This window comes from Platalea leucorodia, assembly GCF_965183815.1.
Source record: "Platalea leucorodia genome assembly, chromosome: 1".
NCBI lineage: Eukaryota > Metazoa > Chordata > Aves > Pelecaniformes > Threskiornithidae > Platalea > Platalea leucorodia.
The window spans coordinates 114,456,561-114,478,782 of NC_138823.1; the positions used below are offsets into that span (position 1 = coordinate 114,456,561).

The 22,222-nt window shown below is 43.2% G+C and overlaps 1 protein-coding gene across 1 annotated transcript; it reads left to right on the forward strand.

Annotated features, from left to right (window-relative positions):
• Window positions 1-3,125: 3,125 nt before the first annotated feature.
• FKBP9 (FKBP prolyl isomerase 9) lies at window positions 3,126-21,654 on the forward strand (the record flags this gene model as incomplete). Its single annotated transcript, XM_082327706.1, has 10 exons — window positions 3,126-3,379; window positions 7,298-7,443; window positions 8,043-8,232; window positions 8,952-9,097; window positions 10,324-10,513; window positions 12,811-12,956; window positions 14,223-14,409; window positions 16,338-16,483; window positions 18,036-18,199; window positions 19,983-21,654. The coding sequence occupies 10 exons, from the start codon at window positions 3,126-3,128 to the stop codon at window positions 20,163-20,165; spliced, it is 1,752 nt and encodes a 583-aa protein (XP_082183832.1). The 3' UTR covers window positions 20,166-21,654.
• Window positions 21,655-22,222: the final 568 nt, after the last annotated feature.

Genomic DNA, 22,222 nt, shown 5'->3' on the forward strand with positions numbered 1-22,222 from the left:
TCAAGGTACCTGCAAGCTGCAGCATCTTACATATTCTTTCTAAGAAAAAAAGGACTACCTCTGTTTTTCTTGATCTATAGATAGAGTATTTAGAAAACATTGCAAATCCACTCTATATTTTTCTGTCTCGGTATGCTACCTTTTTAGAAAACCTCCATATCAAACCGCAATACATACTTCAGGCATCCAGGGACTGAATCTTTGGGCCTGTAATCTTAGCTGTATGACGGGTAATTGAGAACAGTTAGTGGTTAAGGACTGGGTAAGTCCAATGGCTACTCAGCAGAATATTTCACTAGTCACAACCTCTCCTATGTTTATGTGACCGAATGTGTTGCAAACATTTTAATTTACATTAGGCCCACCATCTCATGACTAGCTGGCGCTTGGCTTCAGGCACATTCCAAGGAGCAGAAGAGCGTCTCAAGTTACACACCAGTGGTATCTTGCCTACCTCAGACTCAAGCTGATGCTTTATTTCCTTTTCCCATGTTACCATAAATTAGTCTTTACGTGAAATGACGCATTAGCATGTTCCTCAGCTTTCTTCAGTGCTTCTGAGACACGAGTTGTACCAGCAGTGTATGAAGGAATTTTCCTATCTACCTTCTTGCCACTTGAGCTCTTGAATTGCTCCTCTGTGTGAGGAGCTCAAATAGTAATGCTGCTGTGATACACAGGTAGAGAATGAGAGCTGGCGTTTTACTTCCTCGCCCTTCAGAAGACTTGGGAACAGCACTGAATCCTTGAGATGTATTTCAGTTTGATATAGCGTAGCCCAAAGCTAGAACTGCAGCCCCTTGAACATTACATGAGGCACGCAACATCCTCCAAAAGGAGATGCAAAGGCACGAATCCCAGCTCCTTAACCCTTATTTAATGTCTGACCTGTGACATTCCTGAAAGCTAAGTTTTCAGAGAGAGAATGGACCTTAGCTGTACTGTGTTTTTAAGCCTGGGAAGGATAATCCTCCCTCCAGGACCAGCTTCTCTAGGAGCTTTATGCATGTGTGTGCTTATCCCCCTGCTCACTCCGTCTCAGTCATTGCTGTGTTTGGGCTGACTGAAGAACAGGCGATCTGATAGTGATCAGCATCCCCAAAAGGCTTCTGGGGAGGCTGGGTTAGTGTTCAAACAAACCGCCATCTAAATAAGAATTTGGGGTGGGGTGGGGTGGTGGTGTCTGTGTGTCTGTGTGTGCACTTTGAGAAAATAGCAAAATGTTAAAAATGACATTTCCAAGGAAAATACTGGACAACTTTTGCATTCTGCTGCCTTTGTGCTCCCTGAACAAAACCAGGAGGACAGAAAGTAACGCACCTCCCTGGCTGAGAGCTGGCTTGAGCTCTGTGCGTGCTTACGGAGAGGCACATGGGTGCATCAGCTACAGGGTGAATGGAGCGGAGGCATGAAGCCCGCAGGTTTGGTAACACAGAACGGACACACAGCTCTTTCAGGAGTTAATAAAACCGGTAACACAGCAGTCTTGAGGCAGTGGTAATTACATCAGAAGTGGAGAACTGTTATTGACAGAGGTGATGAGTAATGAGTACAAAACTGAATAAATATTAAAAGTCCAAGGAATTGTTTTGAAAACATAGAACTTCTTAAATAAATGGGTATAAATAAAGACTGTGTCACTGCCTGGCAAAAAGAAGTGCCAAATGCAGGGTAAGCTTTATCTTTATGTTGGTTGTATCAACATACTCCAACGGCGAACTATGAGTTCTCCTTAAGAAAATAAAGCGTGTCCGTGTGAACCAACATCAAAATAAGCAATTTAAATCTAGGCAACTGACAATTTTACATGGCTTGTTTAAAGGATACTTTGCAGGGCTGATTTGAAATGTGCAGCGTGACTGTTATTGGAAGGAGGATGTGATTTGTAGCTGCAAATCTGGTTATCTTTAAATAGCTGCCCGAGTTGCTAACTTTTTTCACCGGTTAGGTCATCGAGCAGCAGCCATTTCCTAGCAATACGTCAGTATTATACAAGAGCGTTTTTGAAAGCACTTTAAAAACGTTTGATTTGGCCGCATCCCTCCTGTTGCTGGGCGATAGAGCTGGGTGGCGGATGCACAAGGAATGGGGAGCTGGGCCCGCCAGCTGTGGTCTTCCCACGCGCGACGCTCAGGCATCTCTCGCCCCACCAGCTGCCCCCGGTTTTAGTGGTTTCTTTTCGCAAGTAGTCCAGCCGAGTGTGAGTTGTGCTTGTGTAGTAATTTCCCAATAACAAAATCTTAACCATTGATGTTTCTTCAATAAGTTATATTCCTAGCTGTGCCTGCATTTCCAACCCGTTGCCCCAAACCTGCTGCCATAAAATTCAGTGCTTTTCAAAAATATTGTGTTTTTTAACTTCATCTTGCTCGGGGTTTGATGCTTTACGTCCAGATACTCAGCTTTTGCGTGCTTCTTCACTGAAGCCGGTTGGAATAACAAACCCAAGTTCCCCCTCACTGGTGCGTACAAGCTCAAGGAGAGAAGGGGACTGCTGGCCGACTGGGATGCTGGTGCCTTACTGGGTGCTCGTCAGGTCATTTTTTTCTCTGTCGTTTGCAAAGTTTCCCTGACAGGGTATTGCAAGTACCCGCGACAGCACTGGCGTGCGTCAAGCAGCAGATGCCCACACCAACGCGTACCACCTTTGGGGTTCTGGCCTAAAACGGGCCGTTTGCGATGGGATTTTACATCTGCAAGTACTCACAGCCGCGCACCGAGCGCCCACGCCCTGGTGCCAGCCCCGTAACGCCACGGCCGGGCGCAGAGCCCGGGGGTTAACCGCCCGGCCCTGCCCGCCCCGCCGCAGGCTGCCCAGCGCGGCGGGGCCCCGCGGGGGGCCGGGCGCCCAGCCCCGCTCGGGAAGGAGCGCCGCGGGGGCGGCCCGGGGGCAGCGCCACGTCGCACCGCCGCCCCCCGCCAGCCCGGGGAGGGGGGACGGAGACCCGGGGGCGGGGGGAGCCGGCGCCGAGGCTGCTGCTCCTCCCCCGTCCCGGGTGGGAGCGCTTCATCCACGTTTGCAGCGGCGGGAGGAGGAGCGGGAGGGCCGGGCGGGCTGCTTGCCTCCCTCCCTCCCTCCCCTGGCCGCCTGGCGCACCCCGCGGCTGCCCCGTTCGCGGCCCTCCATGGCGGGGCCGGCGGCCGTGCGGCGGCGGGGCCCGGGCTGCGGAGCGCTGCTGCTGCTGCCGGGGCTGCTGGCGAGCTGGGCGGCCTGCCAGGCGCCGCCGGTGCCCGCCGCCGAGCCCCCCTGGGACGGCGCCGACGTCCGCGTCGAGCGGCGCTTCGTGCCCGAGAGCTGCCCGCGGGCCGTGCGGCCCGGAGACTTCGTGCGCTACCACTACCTCGGCGCCTTCCCCGACGGCACCCGCTTCGACTCCAGGTCTGGCCTGCGCCCGCCGCGGGGCTTGGCCTGCGGCCCCCCGGCCCCCGGGGTTGCGGCCCCCGCGGGGTTTGGTTCCTGCGAGGGTGCTCCTTGGGGAGAGGAGGGGGGCGAGGGGGGCTGTCCCCAGGAGGGTGTTTTGGTGGGTGTTCGGGGGTGCTGGCGCTGGGTGGAGGCTGCGGTTGAGCTTCCGTTCAGGTCCCGCTGCTCCTCCTGGCTGCGACCTGCCGTGGCCCGCAAGCCCTTTTGAGGCGACCAGTGCTAAGCGGGCCGCGGGCAAGCTGGGCGATGCCGTACGAGCAAGAACGCGGGGTGTACAGGCCCCCATGGGAAGATGCCTTCAAAACATGAAAGGGCAAAGGGCTGGGGTGGGACTGCTGGGGACTGGGGGCAAGACCTCCGTGCCGGCGGGGCCGGTTCGCAGCAGCTTACCTGCCCCGATGGGTCCCCACCACGTTCTTCCAGCGGCTTCTCCAAGGCGCTGACCGGGAGCTTTCTGCTCCAAGAAACAGGACGACTGTAAGGATATTCGATTAGCCTGGTAAACGGGAGCACGTACGATACCGCAGTCGGTCACAGTATTTAGCGCTTTCCTGCCCGTTTCCTATGTCTTCTCCGGGCTCAAACCTACTAGAACGCAAACATCTCTGAATCATTATCTTTACCAGAACTACAAGAATTATCAGGCTGGGCTTACATAGAGATTTTTGGATAAGTTACCCTTGAATAAATGTGACCTATATACAGTGAAGTGTCTGGCCATTTTCCTGCTGTTATTTTGGGATCAGGAAGCCTAAACAGTGGGATCAGGAGATTGTGAAGGATGCTGATGCTGCTGACAGCTCATTTGTTTTTTCTTGCTTCATTCATTACCCCTGATCAAAGTATTACTCTGAAAGGAAAAGCAAAATGTATTTTCAGTAATCCTGGTAATCTTCCTCATGCTTCAAGGAAAATCTGCAGCCCTAGGGAAATAACTGTCTTTCAAAGTGAGCTCATGTTTTCCTCTGGAGCTGACTGTACTTTGGTATGCCGGTAGTGCCACTTCACCAGCGCTCCTCCGGATAAAGGGTGGGATGCGGTAGCTGGCGGCTGGGCTGGCGTTGGTGCAGTTTCAGTGAAAAAGCACAGCGAGGACAGGGAATTCATTGGCAGCTGACAGTCTCGGAAAATAAGCCTTAGGTGCAGATGTGAGGACACCCAAAGAAAGGCGGCATCCTCGCTGCTCATTTTACAAATATGTGACAATTGGAAAACCAGCCGCGTGTTCAGAAATGTGTTTCTGATTTCTACAGATACGTACTGGGGCTTACTTGTACGCCGAGCTGTACCAGCAAATTTCTGCACTGAGGCAGGGCACCTGGAGGGGCTTCCCAGGTGTTGGCTCTGGTTTAATTCCAAGTTCCTTGCCATTTGGCTCTGAATTATTTGGGGCAGGAACAGGCTGTGCAGAACTGCACAGCGTTTATCTCTTTGGCTCCTCTACGTATCAGTAAATAAATAACAACGATGTGTGCAGGTTTTGGCGGTTAAACCGCGACATGATGATCGTCTAATCTAACTTGGGTATTTGTATGGCCATCTTCATATCAAAAGGGTGCAAAAAGTCAGGTTTGTTCAGACTGTCGTTTTTCTCCTAGGTGGCAGCTCATGCTGACATACATTTTTGTTGTTCGCTAACTGTGGTCTTTTTTTAAGATTGATGACAGTGGTCTATCGTGTTAAGACAATAGAAAATCAGGAGGGTTTTATGTTCTGTAGGTTAATGGAAGAAATATTTCAGAGTATTTGTTGTAAAGTCTTTAGTGTTACCTGCATACAAGTTAAAGATACTCAGTCAATTTATACTAAAATTAGCCTGTTAGAAAGCCCATTTTTCTACTTGCCAGAGTTGCTACCTGTTTTTTTTTTTAAATTTATGAAAGTGTTTACCAGCATCAGTTTAGTCAAACACTACTGTGAAATCGGTCTAGAAAATACTCCGGCTGTTGAACTAAGGGCAGTTTTACTTTGTTCACTCTTCAGCTGCTGAAAATGTTCTTGAGGTTTAAAATTATTTTTCTATATTTGCAAGTAGAAGGCAGTAATACAGCTCTTCTTGTTAACAGGCTGTTGACAGTCTTAGTAATCATGACTCTGTCACATGAATTAACTAATGTGCCTGTTTATTCTTTTTTTTTTTTTTCCCTGATCAGTATTTGCATTTTTATTTCCATGGCCATCAAATGATTTGCATTTTTAAGTCTGAATTTAATTGCCTAGTCATCTGCTGCTGATTTGGTAAATTCCACTAATTAATAGAAACTAATTTTGTTTAGTTTTAAGGGACCTGCAAAGTCAATCCTGCAAAGCTGCATGGTCTGTTCACTACTTTGTTCAGTTCTCTGCTTAGCATCAATGTTTTCTTAATCGTAGGTTTATTTTTGGCAAAAAAAGCTCCTCTGTTTTCAGTCCATCGCAGATGTATTGCCAAGCTTTGTCAGTCCCTGCGAAGTACACTTTTTGGGGGTTTTTAGAACCTATTATGTTATTAGTCTCAACATCTTAATTATGTTTTTGTGTGTATAATAGAATTTGTCAGGAGCTAATTTAAATATTTTCCGTCCTTGCCTGGGAGTAGGAATATTTGTGCAACTGAAAGTGAATGCTCTGTATAGAGGGTTGTCTATTTTAAGGGAAACGTTTGCTGGGAAAAAAAAAATGATGGAGCAAACAGAGAGATCACTCAGTAAAATATTTGAGGGATTCGAGGCTCTGGGACTGTTAGGAGGCTCAGTATGTTGTGGAAGTGATGTGTACGGTCTTTGAAGGAAAGTTTGACATCATTTCCCTAGCGATATCTAGCTGCTGGCTGCTTTCCAGAATATTTTAGCAGGCACAGAGGCACAAGCCTTTTCTTTTTTAATTATTTTTCCCAGTGCTGCCTATTATCTGGAAAAAAAAAATCCTTTAAATTACGAAAGGAATTTGAGAAAATGGAAGCAGTAAAAGCTTAAAAATAGGCATGAAGCCTTTGAAATGCTTCCTGCTGCATGTTTATACATTGCTTAAAAAAATTAAATAACAGCAGTAATTCAGGCACAGCAAAGTGGGGTCATTGAGTGGATTTAAGGTAGTCAAAACTAATCACGTAAGCTGATGTAAGTGTTCTGCTGTGATAAGGCTGCTGTTCTCTGTGGAAAACTTAATAATCATTTGAGCATCATTTCTTTTACCTTTCAAATGTTCATGTATTATCACAGCGGAAGATCATTTAGCTAGCTGTCTTGATTCTTGATCTGGCAAAGTTGCCATTCAAAGCACGTCTCTACTTTTTGATTATTTAAGTCTTAATGACATGAGAGCTGGGAATGTGGAGAAGAAGAAAAGTAACCAGTTGGAGAAAATAAATAACCAATTGGCAAACCTCACAACTATTACTCGAAAAGATACCTCTTTTTCCCTTTTCTCTTCTCCCACAGAGAATCCCCTGCTGTGATGTCTCACGTCGTAAAGCTTATCGATCTCACGTAATATTTTTGTGGTGTTACTCACTAAAATCAGTATGCTGAGATCCTACTGTGGGAGCAGCCATCCTTTCATATCTTGTAATATTGTTTTTCTTTCTCATCCGTAATTTTCCAGTGCTGCTGATGGTATTAGCGTGTAAATTAGCCGTTTGTAGTTAGGGGCTTCGGGTGCCTGCAGTACACATCGCATACTGCTAGGATGCATTTCAGATAGACGGTGAGCAGTGGCCAGAAGGAGAGCTGTGCTGAAGTCTCAGAAACGTTTAGATTTGCCCCTTAGCAGCCGTCTCGCCATAAAGTTATGCTAACAGGGCAAGGGGGAGATAAGGTACGGTTAAGCTCTCAAAAAAAATAGTGGAATGATGGGTAAGTGAACCGCTAACATTTTTGCTCACTTCTCCCTCTTTAGCTATGACAGGGGATCCACGTTCAACGTGTTTGTGGGAAAAGGTCAGCTTATTGCTGGGATGGACAAAGCTCTGGTCGGCATGTGCGTGAACGAGCGGCGGTTCGTGAGAATTCCCCCCAAGCTCGCCTACGGAAGCGAAGGCGTCTGTAAGTGCAGCACCGGGCCAGGGAAGAGCCGGTTGTGCAAGCGATTCAGCGGAGCAGATAGAAAATGGACTCACAGAAGAGAAGGGTAGAATTGCAAGTAGTGAATTTCACAGAGGTTCTCCCCGCTCAGGGGTGTTTGTTAAGCTTATAGCCTAGCTGATCTCTCCGGGCTCCCTCTGCGTGTGGAAGGAAGAGCTGTTGGCTGTAGAGGACCTTCAGCAAACAAACCTTGCTACTGAAGTTAACTATTTATTTATACCTACCTCGCTGTTAAATAGTCGTTGTGTTTTGGCATTGCAGTGCTGCGCAAAGTCTTGTCAGTGCCAAAAGCAGCTTTGGTCTGCAGACTCAGAGGCTACAAATGCTAAATCAAGAGCAGTTTGCCTGACGGACATACTTGATAACAGTTCATGTTGCCGGATTCTCCCCCCCCCTTATGTAGCTGCAACAGTGACAAGGGGACAGGGGGATATAAGCACAAAAAGGAGTAAGTTGTACATCATGGATTTTATTTAGGGAATGCGTAGATTGGTTCCCTTGTCACTGATGTCCTGTAGAAAAAGGGAAATAAAACAGGTTGTGTTGTTTTGGTTTTGCAGCTGGTGTGATACCCCCCAATGCTGTGCTCCATTTTGATGTGCTTCTGATCGATCTCTGGAACTCGGAGGACGAAGTGCAGGTTCAGACTTACTTCAAACCTGAGAAGTGTCCTCGGACCGTCCAGGTGTCTGACTTCGTACGATACCATTACAATGGAACGTTCTTAGATGGGACCCTGTTTGATTCAAGGTACGCAGCTGGGTTGTGTGTCTTTGTGTCTCTTAATAGGTATCTGATGTCACTTTAAACCATCACTTCCTCCCCCTTCACTGGCATAACAATTAGTGCTAATTGCCCAGAAAGACAAGAAATGAAAGCTAGCATCATTTCAGTGTCAGTAATTTATTCAGGGGTACTGACAGCAGTACTGACTCAAACCAATAAAACAGTACGTTACTTCTGCATGAGCATTACCAGCACAGATCCTTTCTTTTTAAAAATTCCATTCCCTGTATCTATATTACTATTTATTGCAGTCAGCTAATAGTTTTTATAACCACTGCAGCATAGCTATTCAAGTTAGATACAAGCTTTGTAACCTGAGCAGAGTTCATGATGAAATTGAGCTACTAACACTTTCATACTGAGATTTTAAGTTTACAGCATGTGTACTTCATTAAAACATCATTTTCCACAGAACTTTAATATCAGCTGCCATTATGTTTGTGAGCTATTTTTCAAAACCTCTGTTAGGTTCCTGAAATTGCTAAGCACTCTGGAAAACACTACCTAGCCAGCCCTTGGTAAATCAAGGAGCAATATTTTTTGAGCAGCAAGTTGCGAGTTACATTGTGCGTAGAGTGTGGCTTTTGAAGATTAATATCATTCTTTCCTGTGGCTGTCTGACGTTTGGTTGTGGTTTTGGTTTTGTTTTTTTGGTTTTTTTTTTTTTTTTTTTTCCTTTTTAGCCATAATCGGATGCGAACTTATGATACTTATGTGGGAATTGGCTGGCTAATTCCTGGTATGGACCAGGGTCTCTTGGGAATGTGCGTAGGAGAGAAGCGCATTATCACAATACCACCTTTCCTGGCATATGGAGAAGAAGGAGATGGTAAAAGTTATTCTTTTTTTTTTTTTTTATGCAAGTCCTCCGTATTTTAGAACAAACTTGTACTACTTTGTGTATTTTAAATTTATGGGCAGCATTATTACCCATTTCGGACAGATGGAACAAAGTGATGGAAAGAGAGGTTCAAAATGTATTATGTACAGGATTGGACTGATTAGAAAGTAAAAGATTTTTTTCTAAATTTAACCAGTGGGTTGCTTAACAGACATACTGTTGATACAATTGTGATCTTTATATACTGAAATTTAATTTCATTCAGGGAATATAATCTGTGATTAATACCTAGTGGCTCTGAAAACTGAAAGTCAGATGACTGCATAATTCTTTCAATGACTGCCGCAGAGAGCAGAAAACTTTTGAAAAAAGAAAAATGTATTTTTAGTTGCAGTTTTGTTCTTTTTTTTTTGCAACCAATGCCCTAATAATAACTACAAGGTGGATTAATTGTCCTATGAGACTGTATGCAGCCTGCAAGTCATACATAGAGGTCCCCATGTTAAATGAGGGGGCAGTTAGGTATAGTCTGGGATGCTTCCTTAAATCCTTTCTCTGCTCTAATGTGTCTGTGGTATACAAGGTTTCAAATGTACCCCTTCCCTGGCTTCATTACCATTAACGGTGGTGGCCATCTCCATGGATAACAAAACTTTGTGGTGTTATTTTTTAAAATTTTGCCAAGATCTTGAGCTCAATGGTTCTCAGTCAAAGCAACACACACTATAATTTGTGTATTGATGGAAAGGTACTTTTTCACTGAGATTCTCAATTTACCCTTCTTCAACTTCCCCCGTGTGGTCTCCTGTTTGATATTAATAGGATGGGAAGAGCGGATGTACCAAATTTGTGTTCTGATGGTTATTTTATGCAGTTTCATGAAGTGTGTTGGAAATACTGGTAGACTAAACCGTGCAGCTCAGATGGAGCTGGTGTATATTGACTAAGATGGACGTTGCTGAAGAGGCTGTTGTTTTTGGTGAGGCGGTGCCATCACAATAGGAACAGAATGAAATAATTGAGTTGGAGAACTAAGTGACAAACGCACGCCTGAAACAAAAAAGGACTGACTACAAGCAGATTACGCTAGTTTATTATGGGAGGGGAGGTGCCTGATATTCGGCAGTAGGTTACTTTTCTTCAACAAACATGCTTAAGCTCATTCTAGAACATGAGCTCGCTCTTACCAATTTTCTGCTCTACCACTTTTGTAGGTAAGGAGATCCCTGGCCAAGCTTCTCTGGTCTTTGATGTGGTTTTGCTAGATCTCCATAACCCCAAAGATGGTATTACTATTGAGAACCAGCATGTGCCTGAATCTTGCGAGCGGAGAAGCCAGACAGGAGACTTTCTCCGATACCATTACAACGGCACACTTTTGGATGGCACGTTGTTTGATTCCAGGTAACCGCACCGTTCAGCCCTACAGATCCCATTTCCAGTTTGGCTCGTCTGTCTTGTACATAATATACCCAAATACAGTTCTTTTGCTTTTCTTTCCTTTTTGAATTTTGTGAGTGGACTTGGAGTCTTCTCTTCTTAAAAAACTCATGGAAACCTTTTTAGTATAGGAAGGCAGACAGAGCCCTATTTTGTATTATGACAGTGTCACAGACGCCACCTAGGGGTGGTGATCCACCTGGTAAAGCTATGTGTGCTTTAGACACGCATGCCTGAAGACTCTCTGCCCCATAGAGTTTATCTGCCAAATAGGTAATACTCCTAAAGAGCGAGAAAATAAATACAATTCCCATTTTATGTCCTGAGAATCGTGAGTCAGTGAGCTAGTGGCTAGTTCGGGGTTAATCTCAGGACAGCTGTTCCCTTTGTACTGGAAAGCTGTTTGCATTTTGAAGTCTTTCAAGACTGAATTCAGCGATGGGGTTTCTGTGATAAAGGAAGAGGGATTACTGTCACTTCAGATTCAACGCTCTCTGGGCATATGAGGCTCATGTACAGAATTCTATGATGAATAATACTCTTGTAGCTTCCTGTCACTTTTGTTTGCTCTTTAACGAGCAGTACTTTACTTCCCCACTCCAGCTTTCAGAACAGCTGGCCCAAGTAGCTAAAAAGAGTTGAAAATGAGCCACTGTAAAATGTTTTACAAAATAAACTAAAGAAAAATTTCTTCATACTTCTACAGCTGCTGCCAGCTGAAGATCAGGATCAGTTTGCAAACATTAGCTGAGTAGTATGCCATGCGTGTTACTTCCCGTGAGGAGGAGTGAGGGAATTGTAGCTCACGTAATTGAATTGAGGTGCGGCAAGGTTCAGAATCAACAGTGACTTCCCCATTCAGCTGCCCAGCTTGGTGGGAGGATAGAAAGCAGGAGACCTGCATCAACAGCCGTCACTGTAGACCTTAATTTACAGCTTATGAAAACTTGTAAGCTAAGAACTTTAAGCTTATCCACAGTGCACCTGCCCAGAATCTCTCTTTTTTGAGATGTAAATGAGCATTGTCTGTAGTAATTAAACAAATTTTGAAAATGGCTGTAGTATTTATATTAGCATTGTTGTCAATAAATAGTAATAAATGCTCTGTAGACAGCAGCCTCTACATCATTCTAAAGTGCAGACAGTTGTTAGAGGGCTTATTTGTTAGAGCGTTGTATCCTGGCTTCCTGCAGAATTTACAAGAAAGGCCAATATCTAACAAGTATCTATGAAGAAACAGAGCAGCTAACATTAGTTATTGAAAGCCTTGGAGCTGGCCAGGAACAAATTTCTCACTAGTACAGGGAGCATACCGAAAGCACTGTGAATGGCTGGAGTCGAGATCTCTAATAATCTTTTCCTTCATTTTTTTTCCTCTGCAATATTCAGCTGCAGAACTGCCCCTGGGCAGCTCAGCCAGAGCTGTCTGGACTTAGAGCAGTTGAATAAACCTCTGAGTTACATCAGCATCTGTATTGGTCTCGCTCTCTCGTAAAGATGAATTAAAACCTTTCTACCTTCCCTTCCTTGGGTTGTGCCTTCATGTAGTATGCCTTGAAGAACGGCAGAAGACAGACACATCCTTGTAATAAACATCATTTGTTGCTGTAGGCTTGTTTTAGTCTGTCATTAGGTGTTGAAGCAGATCCTGTCACCTACGTAAAAGTGATTGGCATAGTTTGGAAGGGAAGGATAGTATTGGTACTGTTGTGTTGTCATGACTCATTTTAATGCTGTGCATCCCAGGAGAAGCTATTTATCCCACCTCCTGCTTGTAGTAGTTGAACTACATAGCTGTGGTTGCAAAATGAGATAGATAGTCTGAAGGGTGTCTCGCGAAAATGAATGTAAACTATATCTAGTTGATAAGCACTTACTAAAGTAGAATTGGGGCAGAGGAAAACTTAAAGGAGAAAACTGATTTTTTTGCAGTTACTTATCAAAACATGTTTTCCGTTTAGTCTAAAATACACAAAGGAGGTGAGATTTTCCTTCAAGATCTAGTAGAAACGCATTTGCAAATAAGCTGTTCCCTAGCCAGGGTCCCAGTACTGGTTAATAAATGACGCGTGCATCACTGACTGATGAAACTTGGTGGCCTAGAGTCATGAACATGATGATTGCATTGTGCCTCTCTGGTGCTAGTTAATGACTGTGTGTTTGACCGTAGCTGGTTTAAGAATTGTGTTGCAGACCCATTGCAAGATTCTGTGTTTTCTTGAGTACACCTGACACTGCTAAGATGCAAATATTTTCCATAGCTATTCACGAAATCGTACATATGACACCTATGTCGGGAAAGGTTATGTGATTGCTGGGATGGATGAAGGTTTGCTAGGTGTGTGCACTGGTGAAAGAAGAAGAATAATAATCCCCCCTCATCTTGGATATGGAGAAGAAGGAAGAGGTGAGCTTGACTTTTCATTCAAGTCTTCCATTATTAGTGATGTTTCCTTTATTGTTCAGTGCATCTGTATGTAGTTCCATTGTTTGGGCATTTGAAAGGCTTATGAATTGGTTCATTATTTTGCGGGCGTGCAACTGACAGGATTACACCTAGAATTTGCAAAATTATTTTAATTACCTAAATAGGCAGGACAATAAGAATGCAGAACAATCTCACATGTAATTGGTGACCTGAAATTATTTGGACAATTAGTGTTTCAGGCACACTGGTACTTGGTGACCTGAATTCATTTGGATAATCATGGTTTCAGGCAGACTGGTACTTGGATGCCAGGAGCTCTGCAGCATGAGATCCTCCTTCCTGTGTGTCTTAACAAGCTCTGTACGCTAAAGGCATTCATCGTGTTAAGTTTTCTTCCCTGTTCCTTCCCCAGCCACAGGTTTTGTGGACTCCTAAGCTGCCTCTGTAAACGGTGGATGCATGTAACAGCAAAGTGTCTGTGTCTGTATAACACACAGTTAAGATTCCTTTGGGAAAACTCATTACTACCTAAAAAGATTGCTGTGAGAGGTTGAATGTGATAAGCCTTCTAGCCAATCACACTTTTATGGCTGGTGTTTCAAAAGGTACCTCCTGGGATGTTATTTGGAAAAAGTGATTTATAAGAAAAGCCTCTCTTCTGGGAATGCAAATTCTATGCTGTTGATTTGGGAATTAGGCTCCTCTAATAACAAAACCCACTCCTGGGTCTGGATGTGTCTATCAGTCCTGGTATTGCGATTGCGTGTTATCTTGTGAAGTGGGGAGGGGGGGACGAAGTTGCTTGCTATCGGGACGTTTTAAGGAAATGTAGCCTTTTAGACATAATGGCATTCCTTGAAGCATGAGAAGTCCTATGAGAATTTTGATGATCAATAATTAATTGGTACATGAAACACAAATCAGTCATTTAAGATGGTCACAGGATATACATGGCTATTGCTTCATTTCTGCGTAATTTTCAAATTCAGAATAATGGAAATTTTTTCCTTCACTGTTGAACTTAGTGCATGTTTAGTGCTTTTCCACTGTTCTCTTTCCTACCTTGGATGCAGCTTGCATCTGTTCTGTGCAGAGGAGATGTAATCCTTTAATTCTGAAAAAGAAGAGCAAAATGACTCAGTACAGACACAGTGGGCATACGTATTCCTACAGGGTGCAGGTCATCAGGTTTGGCTGTTTGGCTACCATTTCTTTCTCTATTTGCCTCATTTGCTTCCTATTTAGGAAAGATTCCAGGATCTGCAGTGCTGGTCTTCGACATCCACGTGGTTGACTTCCACAACCCCTCAGATTCGGTCAGCATTACTGTTAACTACAAACCTTCCAACTGCACCGTACTGAGTAAGAAGGGAGATTACTTGAAGTATCACTATAATGCTTCGCTCCTGGATGGTACTTTGCTAGACTCGACGTAAGTATATCACCCGATAAAGAAAATGTCCCTAGCAGCTGTGAAAGCGGAATGCACTGCCTGCAAAGCAGGCTGGCGGGGGATGAAGAATTTTTAAGTGAAAAATTAAATAGTTATGTAGAATGTGTTTTTCTTTTTACGTTTGCCTGCCTAAGATGTATAGGAGGAGGAAAAGAAAAAGACAATCTATCATAGCGTAATGAGAGAACTGGGAACAAAGCGGATGTAGGAGTGCGTTGGAGAAGAACATAAACACTTCAGGTGGAGTGATGAAAGCGGTTGTCTGCATGGCAGTCTGTTTGAACGGGCTAATTCAGGTGTCTAGGCCGGTCACAGTAGAATGACACAGGGCTCCGCATGAATGAACCGTCCAAGTGTATTCAGTTTCTTGGGTAGGATTTGCACTCTGCACTGATTCAGTGCTCCTGAGAGAGATCTGGTAGAGGTACTCGGTGCAGTCTTGTTAAAGCTAGCTTGATTTTTAGTAAATGGTGTTTTATAGTAAATGTGTTTTATAGTAAATGGTCACCGTCATGTCTGTACCACACGTGGGTGCTGGTTTTCCTCTATTGTAGTGTTGCAGTGTCAGCATGGAGGAACTCTCCGAGGGCTTGATCATCACTGTGATTATAATGTTCCTCCTTCCTGTTGGCAGTAGGTTTATGAGGGAAGCAGAGATTGCTCCAGCCTGTCTCATGTAGACCTAAAGTAATTCCCATAATTCCCATAGCGCTCTTTGCTGCAGCTACAAGAATACTTCTGCTAGCTTTTTTTCTGCCTTCCGTTTTTGGGTAGCACAAGTCATCTAAGTAATATTTTATTTTTGGAAGGGAAGTAGGGAAAAGCTATTTTTAAAGAGGTTCTAATTAACGTAGGAAGCAGCTCATAGTGTTCACAGTGTACACAATAGCTTGCAGAGCTGAGGAGCTGGCCTACACTGAAGCAGGTGATGTGATGCGGTATTTATGCAAGTAACGTGTTCAGCTTCAAAGCACTTTTTATATGGCAGGACTGCTCAATTCCCGTTTTGTAGCAGGACTCAAGGGATGTCAAGACAGTCTTACTCAAAGCAGTTTATAGAGAATCAAAGATCATAAATCTTGTGCTCCTAATTTTAAGGCTGATGTCCCAGCCACTAAATTGTTTTCTTTCCAAATAATACTCTGTTGTACAAGCATGTCCTGCAGTGGTACAGCCAAGCCAAATAACCAAAGAAAGAAGACTGACAGAAGAAAGGGTCCTGCTGTTGTGACACAGAGAGAGTAAAAAGTCTTAACACTGCATGCTCCGCTTTCAGAAGCACAATACATGTTTTAACTTCTGGGGGTTTTAACTCGTGCTAATTTCTGATTTTAGAAATGAGCCACCAGCAGCAAGGTGTGATTCAAAATATAATGTGGTTAAATAGCAGTAGTAGTTGTACACTGCCAAGCTGTCTTGGTTAAGTGACTACTACGTTAGAGTGACTGATTTCATTAAAAGGATGGCTGATCCATGTGAATGCACGCAGCTCCGTAGAGGTTGGTAGTTCTGGGACAAATGTATATCTGGATTTTTTACATCTGCTAAAAAAAAAATCCAACTTCGTTAGTTAAAAATATTTGAAAGGCAAAAGCCCTTATTTCGAGATAAAATACTTTGGGGGTTTAATTGGCAGGATTAATGATTTTAATTGGATTTCATTCAAGAAGCCTATAATTTTAGTACCAGAGGACTTGTCAACAGTAGGGACACTTCTGCTTGGAGTTGGCTGGAACTTGCTACCTTGAGAACAACTTCAGGTAACTGCTTGGTAATTTTTTGGCAATGACAGGACACTAACTAGGAACTGCTGTTTCTGTGGTAATATTGAACAACAGAAATGCTCTATTGTATGTTGAAGGTTTTTTTGTTTTTGTTTTCCTCCCCCACCCCCGCCCCCCCTCCAGACACAGCCTTGGCAAGACCTACAACATAGTTCTGGGGTCTGGACAGGTGGTGGTGGGGATGGACATGGGCCTTCAAGACATGTGTGTCGGGGAACGACGAACAGTTGTTATTCCACCTCATCTTGGTTATGGAGAAGATGGAGTTGGTAAGCGCGTGAAACCTATTGCACATCCCCTTAGCACCTCTTGAGTAGCTGAAACACAAGTATGCATGTTTTGTTACTTGCTATGCATGAGGACATAAGGTGAGTGGCTCTTAGCTGCTTGAATGGGATTTTTTCAGAGTTTTTTCATTTCGTTGTTTTAGACAACCCCCCATTCCCCAATGTAATGAATATACTGTCTGTGTTGCATTTTAAGTCGCACTGTTACTGTGGCCGATATAAAGGCTATCCCAATACAAAAGGGAACACGTGCCCCCCGTAATGTTGCTTTGTCAAAACAGAAAGCTCCAGGCACTCTGGTGTTGCAGAGGGAGTAAACACTTCTCCATGGTAGGGAATCGGGTACTCGTGCTTGGACATGCGACGTGTTATTCAGGAAGCAAACCTGAAGGGGACTGTTCAGCACTAATACGTTAGCAAATCCAAAGAAAACTCAAAATTCAGAAGCTGCATAAACTGAATGTAAGACGTGAAACAGTGTTCAGTGCTGTTGAAACCTCAACAATAATACATTTAAGGCAGTTTGCTCTGTTTTAGAGCATTGAGGCTTACCAATTTTTAATGACAGGGACAACAATGTTAAAAGGAACAATGTAGAAGTGACAAGAACTCTCATATTGCAGTATGTGTGGTTGTTACTGGTCTTCTGAGTTAAAGTACTTGGGGGAAAGGAGTCTATCATGAGATTACCAAGATCAACAAACTCTGATTGATATGGAAGCAGTTGTATAAGTTGCTGTGTTCTTTGAGTACCTCCAGATCAGTTTGTATTTTATAAAGACTGTCTGTCAAGCATCACATGTCAAGCTTAATGGAGAATTCATTTATGATAACAGATAAAGAAGCATTTTCACTTGCACCTGGCTTCCACAAAAATCATGAATGAAAAATGAGTATTATAAATATGCAACGTTTTATACTATTATCTATAGTTGCATAGTTATATTAAAAAAATAAAAAATTTCCTCATAAAATAAAAAAAATGTGCTGTGTTAAAAAACATTATAAACATACCTGTGATAGGTATTTGTCATCATTCAAATTACATTCGATATACGTGGTCTGAAACATTGCATGATTGTTAGTGTTTTGGTATGTACCCGTCTACCTGAAGAAATTGCTCGTTTGCTACTGGACGGAAGTTAGAGGTGACCTCGATTTTCTTTTTCAAGGATGAATTAAACTCCTTCCATGGTTTCATTGAGGTGACATCCCAAGCTGTTGCAACACTGTTGAGTTTGTCAGTAGCAGCTTGATACACAGTGTATTGGTGAGATAAAGGAAAATTGATTAATTCCCGCAGTTTTGCCTTTCTAAGTAAAAAAATGGCTGCAGTTTTATTATGAAAGTGTCCTTTATGTTTTCATCACCTCTGCTGAAGTGAACAGGAAGGTTTGGTGGGCTTGGGCTCACGGGGCTTGGGGATCACAGTAGAGAACCTGTTGGAGCAGGAAGAGAAATTTAACTATGGATTAAAAGGAAATTACACACGTAAGTGACGATAAATACCCCGCTTTGCCATTTGTTGTGACAGAAGGAGAAGTGCCTGGCAGTGCTGTGTTAGTTTTTGACATCGAACTGCTGGAACTGGTGTCTGGCTTGCCTGAGGGGTACATGTTTGTATGGAATGGTGAAGTCTCTCCCAATCTTTTTGAAGAAATAGACCAGAATCATGATGGAGAGGTTCTTTTGGAGGAGGTAAGCTGAAACAACGAAAACAATTGCAGTGGTTTTCTTCTACCACCATCATCAAGGTACTTGGATGTTGAAGAATGGGCTCTTCTCTCCTCTTTTCTTACACGGTGTTTGTTGTCAAGTTAACAGGAAGGCAGTGTGTTAGTTAAAACATGATTATTTAACTTTAGAGATAGAACCGAAAAGAAAAAAGAAATGTAAGAATGGCCGTACTACTTAAGACCATTTACTATTGTGGTCTCCTTGGTCAACAACAGATACTCAGGGCAGAGGGGTAAGAGGCAGAGTTCGTGTTCAACGATCCTTTGCTGCGTCAGCCTTCACCGTGTCTGTTAGTTGGTGGTTTATGGTGAATTCTTGAGCCAAAGCTGAGCCTGCAGCAGTGTGTCCAGGAACTGTCTAATTGCTTTTGGAGCCTGGCAGTGCCTGTGGCTGCTCCTTCCACAGGTGAATTGTGCGCTGTGTGAACAAGTCCTTCCCCTTGCTTGCTTTTAAAATCTGCAGTGTGAGAATTGGGTGCCGTAATTGAAAGCTGCTTGCCTTTGCCACACGACCTCTCTTAATGTAAACCTCTATGAGGTTTTCCTCTGCATTTTCTCTTAACTGAGTTCTATTTTTTTATTCTCTCATTCAGTCGTCTTTGTTGCCTTTCTCTTATCATTCTGTTTTCTGTTCTTGCTTGTTGGAGCAGTGCTGCCTGCAGCTCTCGGGGTGCAGGCTGCAGACCAGTGAAACAGCACAAGATGCCTTCCAGCATTTTAACAACCAATGGGGTAAAATCAAAACCATGTTTTCCCTTTTCCTAGCACTCTCTTCCACCTCTTTGTTTTCCTTCTTTCTCTATCTTCCCTCTTGTGTTTACCTCCACTTCTGCCCTTGCCGAGAAGAAAAGAGCTTTTATCAGTCTAGAGCATGAGTGAGGTGGGATGGGACTGTTGATATCCAAATCCTTCTGGTCACCTAGCAAGGAGGAGAAGGAGAAGCCAAGGAGATACGAGAGGATGCTTGGCCTAAAGGGTGAAAATGAATGTCAGAAATAGCTCTCACTGCTGAAGCTTGTTCAACAAGTAGTGCCAGAGATAACAGTAATTGGAAAAGTTGTGTTTGATGGTGGATTTTCTGGTTTTGGCACGCCAGCAGTATGACTTCTGTCAGATGTTGTCTAATCACATTGAAGAAATCCATCATATGTATCAGGAAAAGGATTTTTAGGGAAAACTAACCTTGTAACCTTGCAACCTTTTCATCTTCCGCTTTTCCCCACCAAAGTCATGGGAGTCAAGTGGAAGGCATAATGCCTGAAGCTACTTAACAAATCTCATGGTATCCTGATACTTAAAGTCTCATTTCTGTATTTCATTCTTTTTTCTTGTGTGTTGTTTTTTGTAAGATGCAGGTAGACATCTATTTTACAGGGTGACCTGCTTGTATCAGCATGTGGAATTAAACCCCCTCCATCCATATAGATCTGTTCCTATGTCATTCTCTGTTCAACTCATCTTCCCCCTAAATCATGAAAAAGAACTTTTCTTCTTGTGGGCCCAGGACCCACTGGAATAAGTGAGGAAATTCCTGTTGAGCTCCAGAAAGAGAGATTTAACTTCATGTGTCTGCCCCAATTAGTCCAATTTAGGTTGTAACATTGTACATTTACGTACATATGTGCTTAATAAGTAGTAAAATGCTAAATAGTTGAAACAAATAAATACTACTTTTGTAAATACCTCTTCAGTTTTAAATGTCTGTTTCATGGTGAGCTGCTTTCTCCTCCTTTCCCTCCACCTAGTTTTCAGAGTACATTCAAGCTCAAGTCGATTCTGGCAAAGGAAAACTGGCTCCTGGTTTTGATTTTGAAAAGATTGTTAAAAATATGTTCACCAATCAAGACCGGGATGGAAATGGTAAAGTTACCGCTGAAGAATTCAAGTTGAAAGACCAGGAGGCCAAAGAGGATCACGATGAACTGTAAAGCTAGGGAAAAAAGAAGAGTCCTGAGCTGACCTACTGTTCGAATGCGCGTACTGGAAAAGGTTTCGGCAAGCATGTTTCTGAAAGGTTAGCGCTCAGCTAGATAGCCTGTGTCTGCCTGTGCCTGTGTGCTGGTAGGCTGTTAAAATAGGAAGAGATTTTCATTTGGAACTGTTAGGTATATTTGAAAGAAGTGTTAAGTGCCTCAAGATAGGATGTATAAATGGATAAAGAGCGTACTGCCATACGTGGTGTCGTGAACCACATGGTCTGTTTTTATGCTAAAGATTAGAAGTCATCATTGAACAATACACAGTCGCTTGGATGGATGGAGGGATGGATGGTCGGGAGCAAACTTACCAAGTGCTTTTTTTTAAGAGAGTTTTAAAAAAACTTCTGTATCCAAAATATTTCTGCAGGAGAACAAACCAGAAAACATTCCCCATGAAAATAACCTGTAAAAATTATCAGACATTGAGCCCAGTTCCTTTCAGAAGGCATGAGCACTCTGTGCAGTAACTAAACAAACTCACAGGAATATTTGCCAGCAGGAACTCCGATTTGCAAATTGCAGAACATGCAAATGATAGCTATGCCATTGCAAAATTTCCATAAGCTGTGAACTAAATTAAACAGGCCTAGAATTGTAACTTTGTGCGTGTTGGGTTTTTACCTTACAAAATAAAAGTTTGCTACCAGCTGTATTGTATTTAATTAATAACCTCGACTCTTCTTGCTGGCCTGTTGAACCAGTGTTCTGATCAGTGATTCCCAAACCTTTCTAGTTTCAACCTTATTTATAGTTTTGTTAGACTTTAAATATTAGTGTTATGGGGTCCAAATACTGTCATAAATATGGGATACAATTGATTTTGTGTTGGGCTTCTGCTTCCTATTTTGGGAATTGTTAGGCGACGGAGCAAGCACTTAGAGCTTACGCAGCAGAGCGGTCTGGCGTGGCGAACAAACAAGAAGACAGTGACAGAATCAAGAAACAGACCCCTCTCTTTATGCCTGCAAATGGCCTGGCCTATCCCTCAATACAAAATCAGCCCAGGGAGTGCTGTTTAGATTATGTGAACTCTCGAGACAGTCACCCGTTACATCTATAAATGTAGCAAGCTGTTTAACAGAAAATACACTAAGCAGACATATTTTTCTGGAAGACCGTATGATCCCCCCCCGCTCAGTACACTGCATGTAAAGAGCACAGCTGTATAGTGTGACACTGTCAAAGACGAGTAGAAAGGGAGTTGTGTTTCCATTATATGCTTTGTGTCTAGTTTCTTGCTTTTCTTGATCTGTACATGTGGGTTGTAAGCTCCCTGAGATGGTGGTCTTAAAACCTGGCATTTCAATTGGACGAAAACATTTTGTATTGGTTTTTAATACTGTTGTTACAAGAAGTGCAGTGGAATATTTTTTTTTTTTTTTTGAGTTTGATACCGTTAAATGTTGGATAACTGATCTTTTTGTTAAATAAAATGTTGATCAACTATTACTGCTAAAGTTTCTTTCTTTTCTCTTGCATTTTGATGGGCTGGGAGCTTGAGTGGAAGCAAATACCCTTCATGCAGCACTTTTCTCTTGCACACAGCAGGCTTATCCAGAGTCTGTTCAATATTGCTGTGATCTTCAGAAAAAATATTTTAAGCTGAGACTATTTGATTCAAAATGACTTAAAATAATAAACCACAATAAAAGATTTTTTTTCATACTTCAGACAGGTGAAGCGAAGTCATTGTTTGGCTTTAGGAGGAGTTCCCTAAATTACCGATCCCACATTGGCGTCAGCTGGGACAGTTGGGAGGGCGATGGTTCTCTCGGCTGGAGGCTCCAAGTCTCTCGTTGAACAAAATTGTCTTACCTAAGAAACATTTCATTCCCCAGGCTAGCAAAAGCAAACTTACTGGGCTTTGTGTCTGAGGTTTGAAGTTTTCACTTCATCTGTAGCTCAAAACCCACATATATTGCATGTAAAATGGAAGTCTGGTCTGGTTTGGGTTGATGTAAATACCGGCCCTTTACAGCAGATGTAAATACTGTGGGTATCAGTGG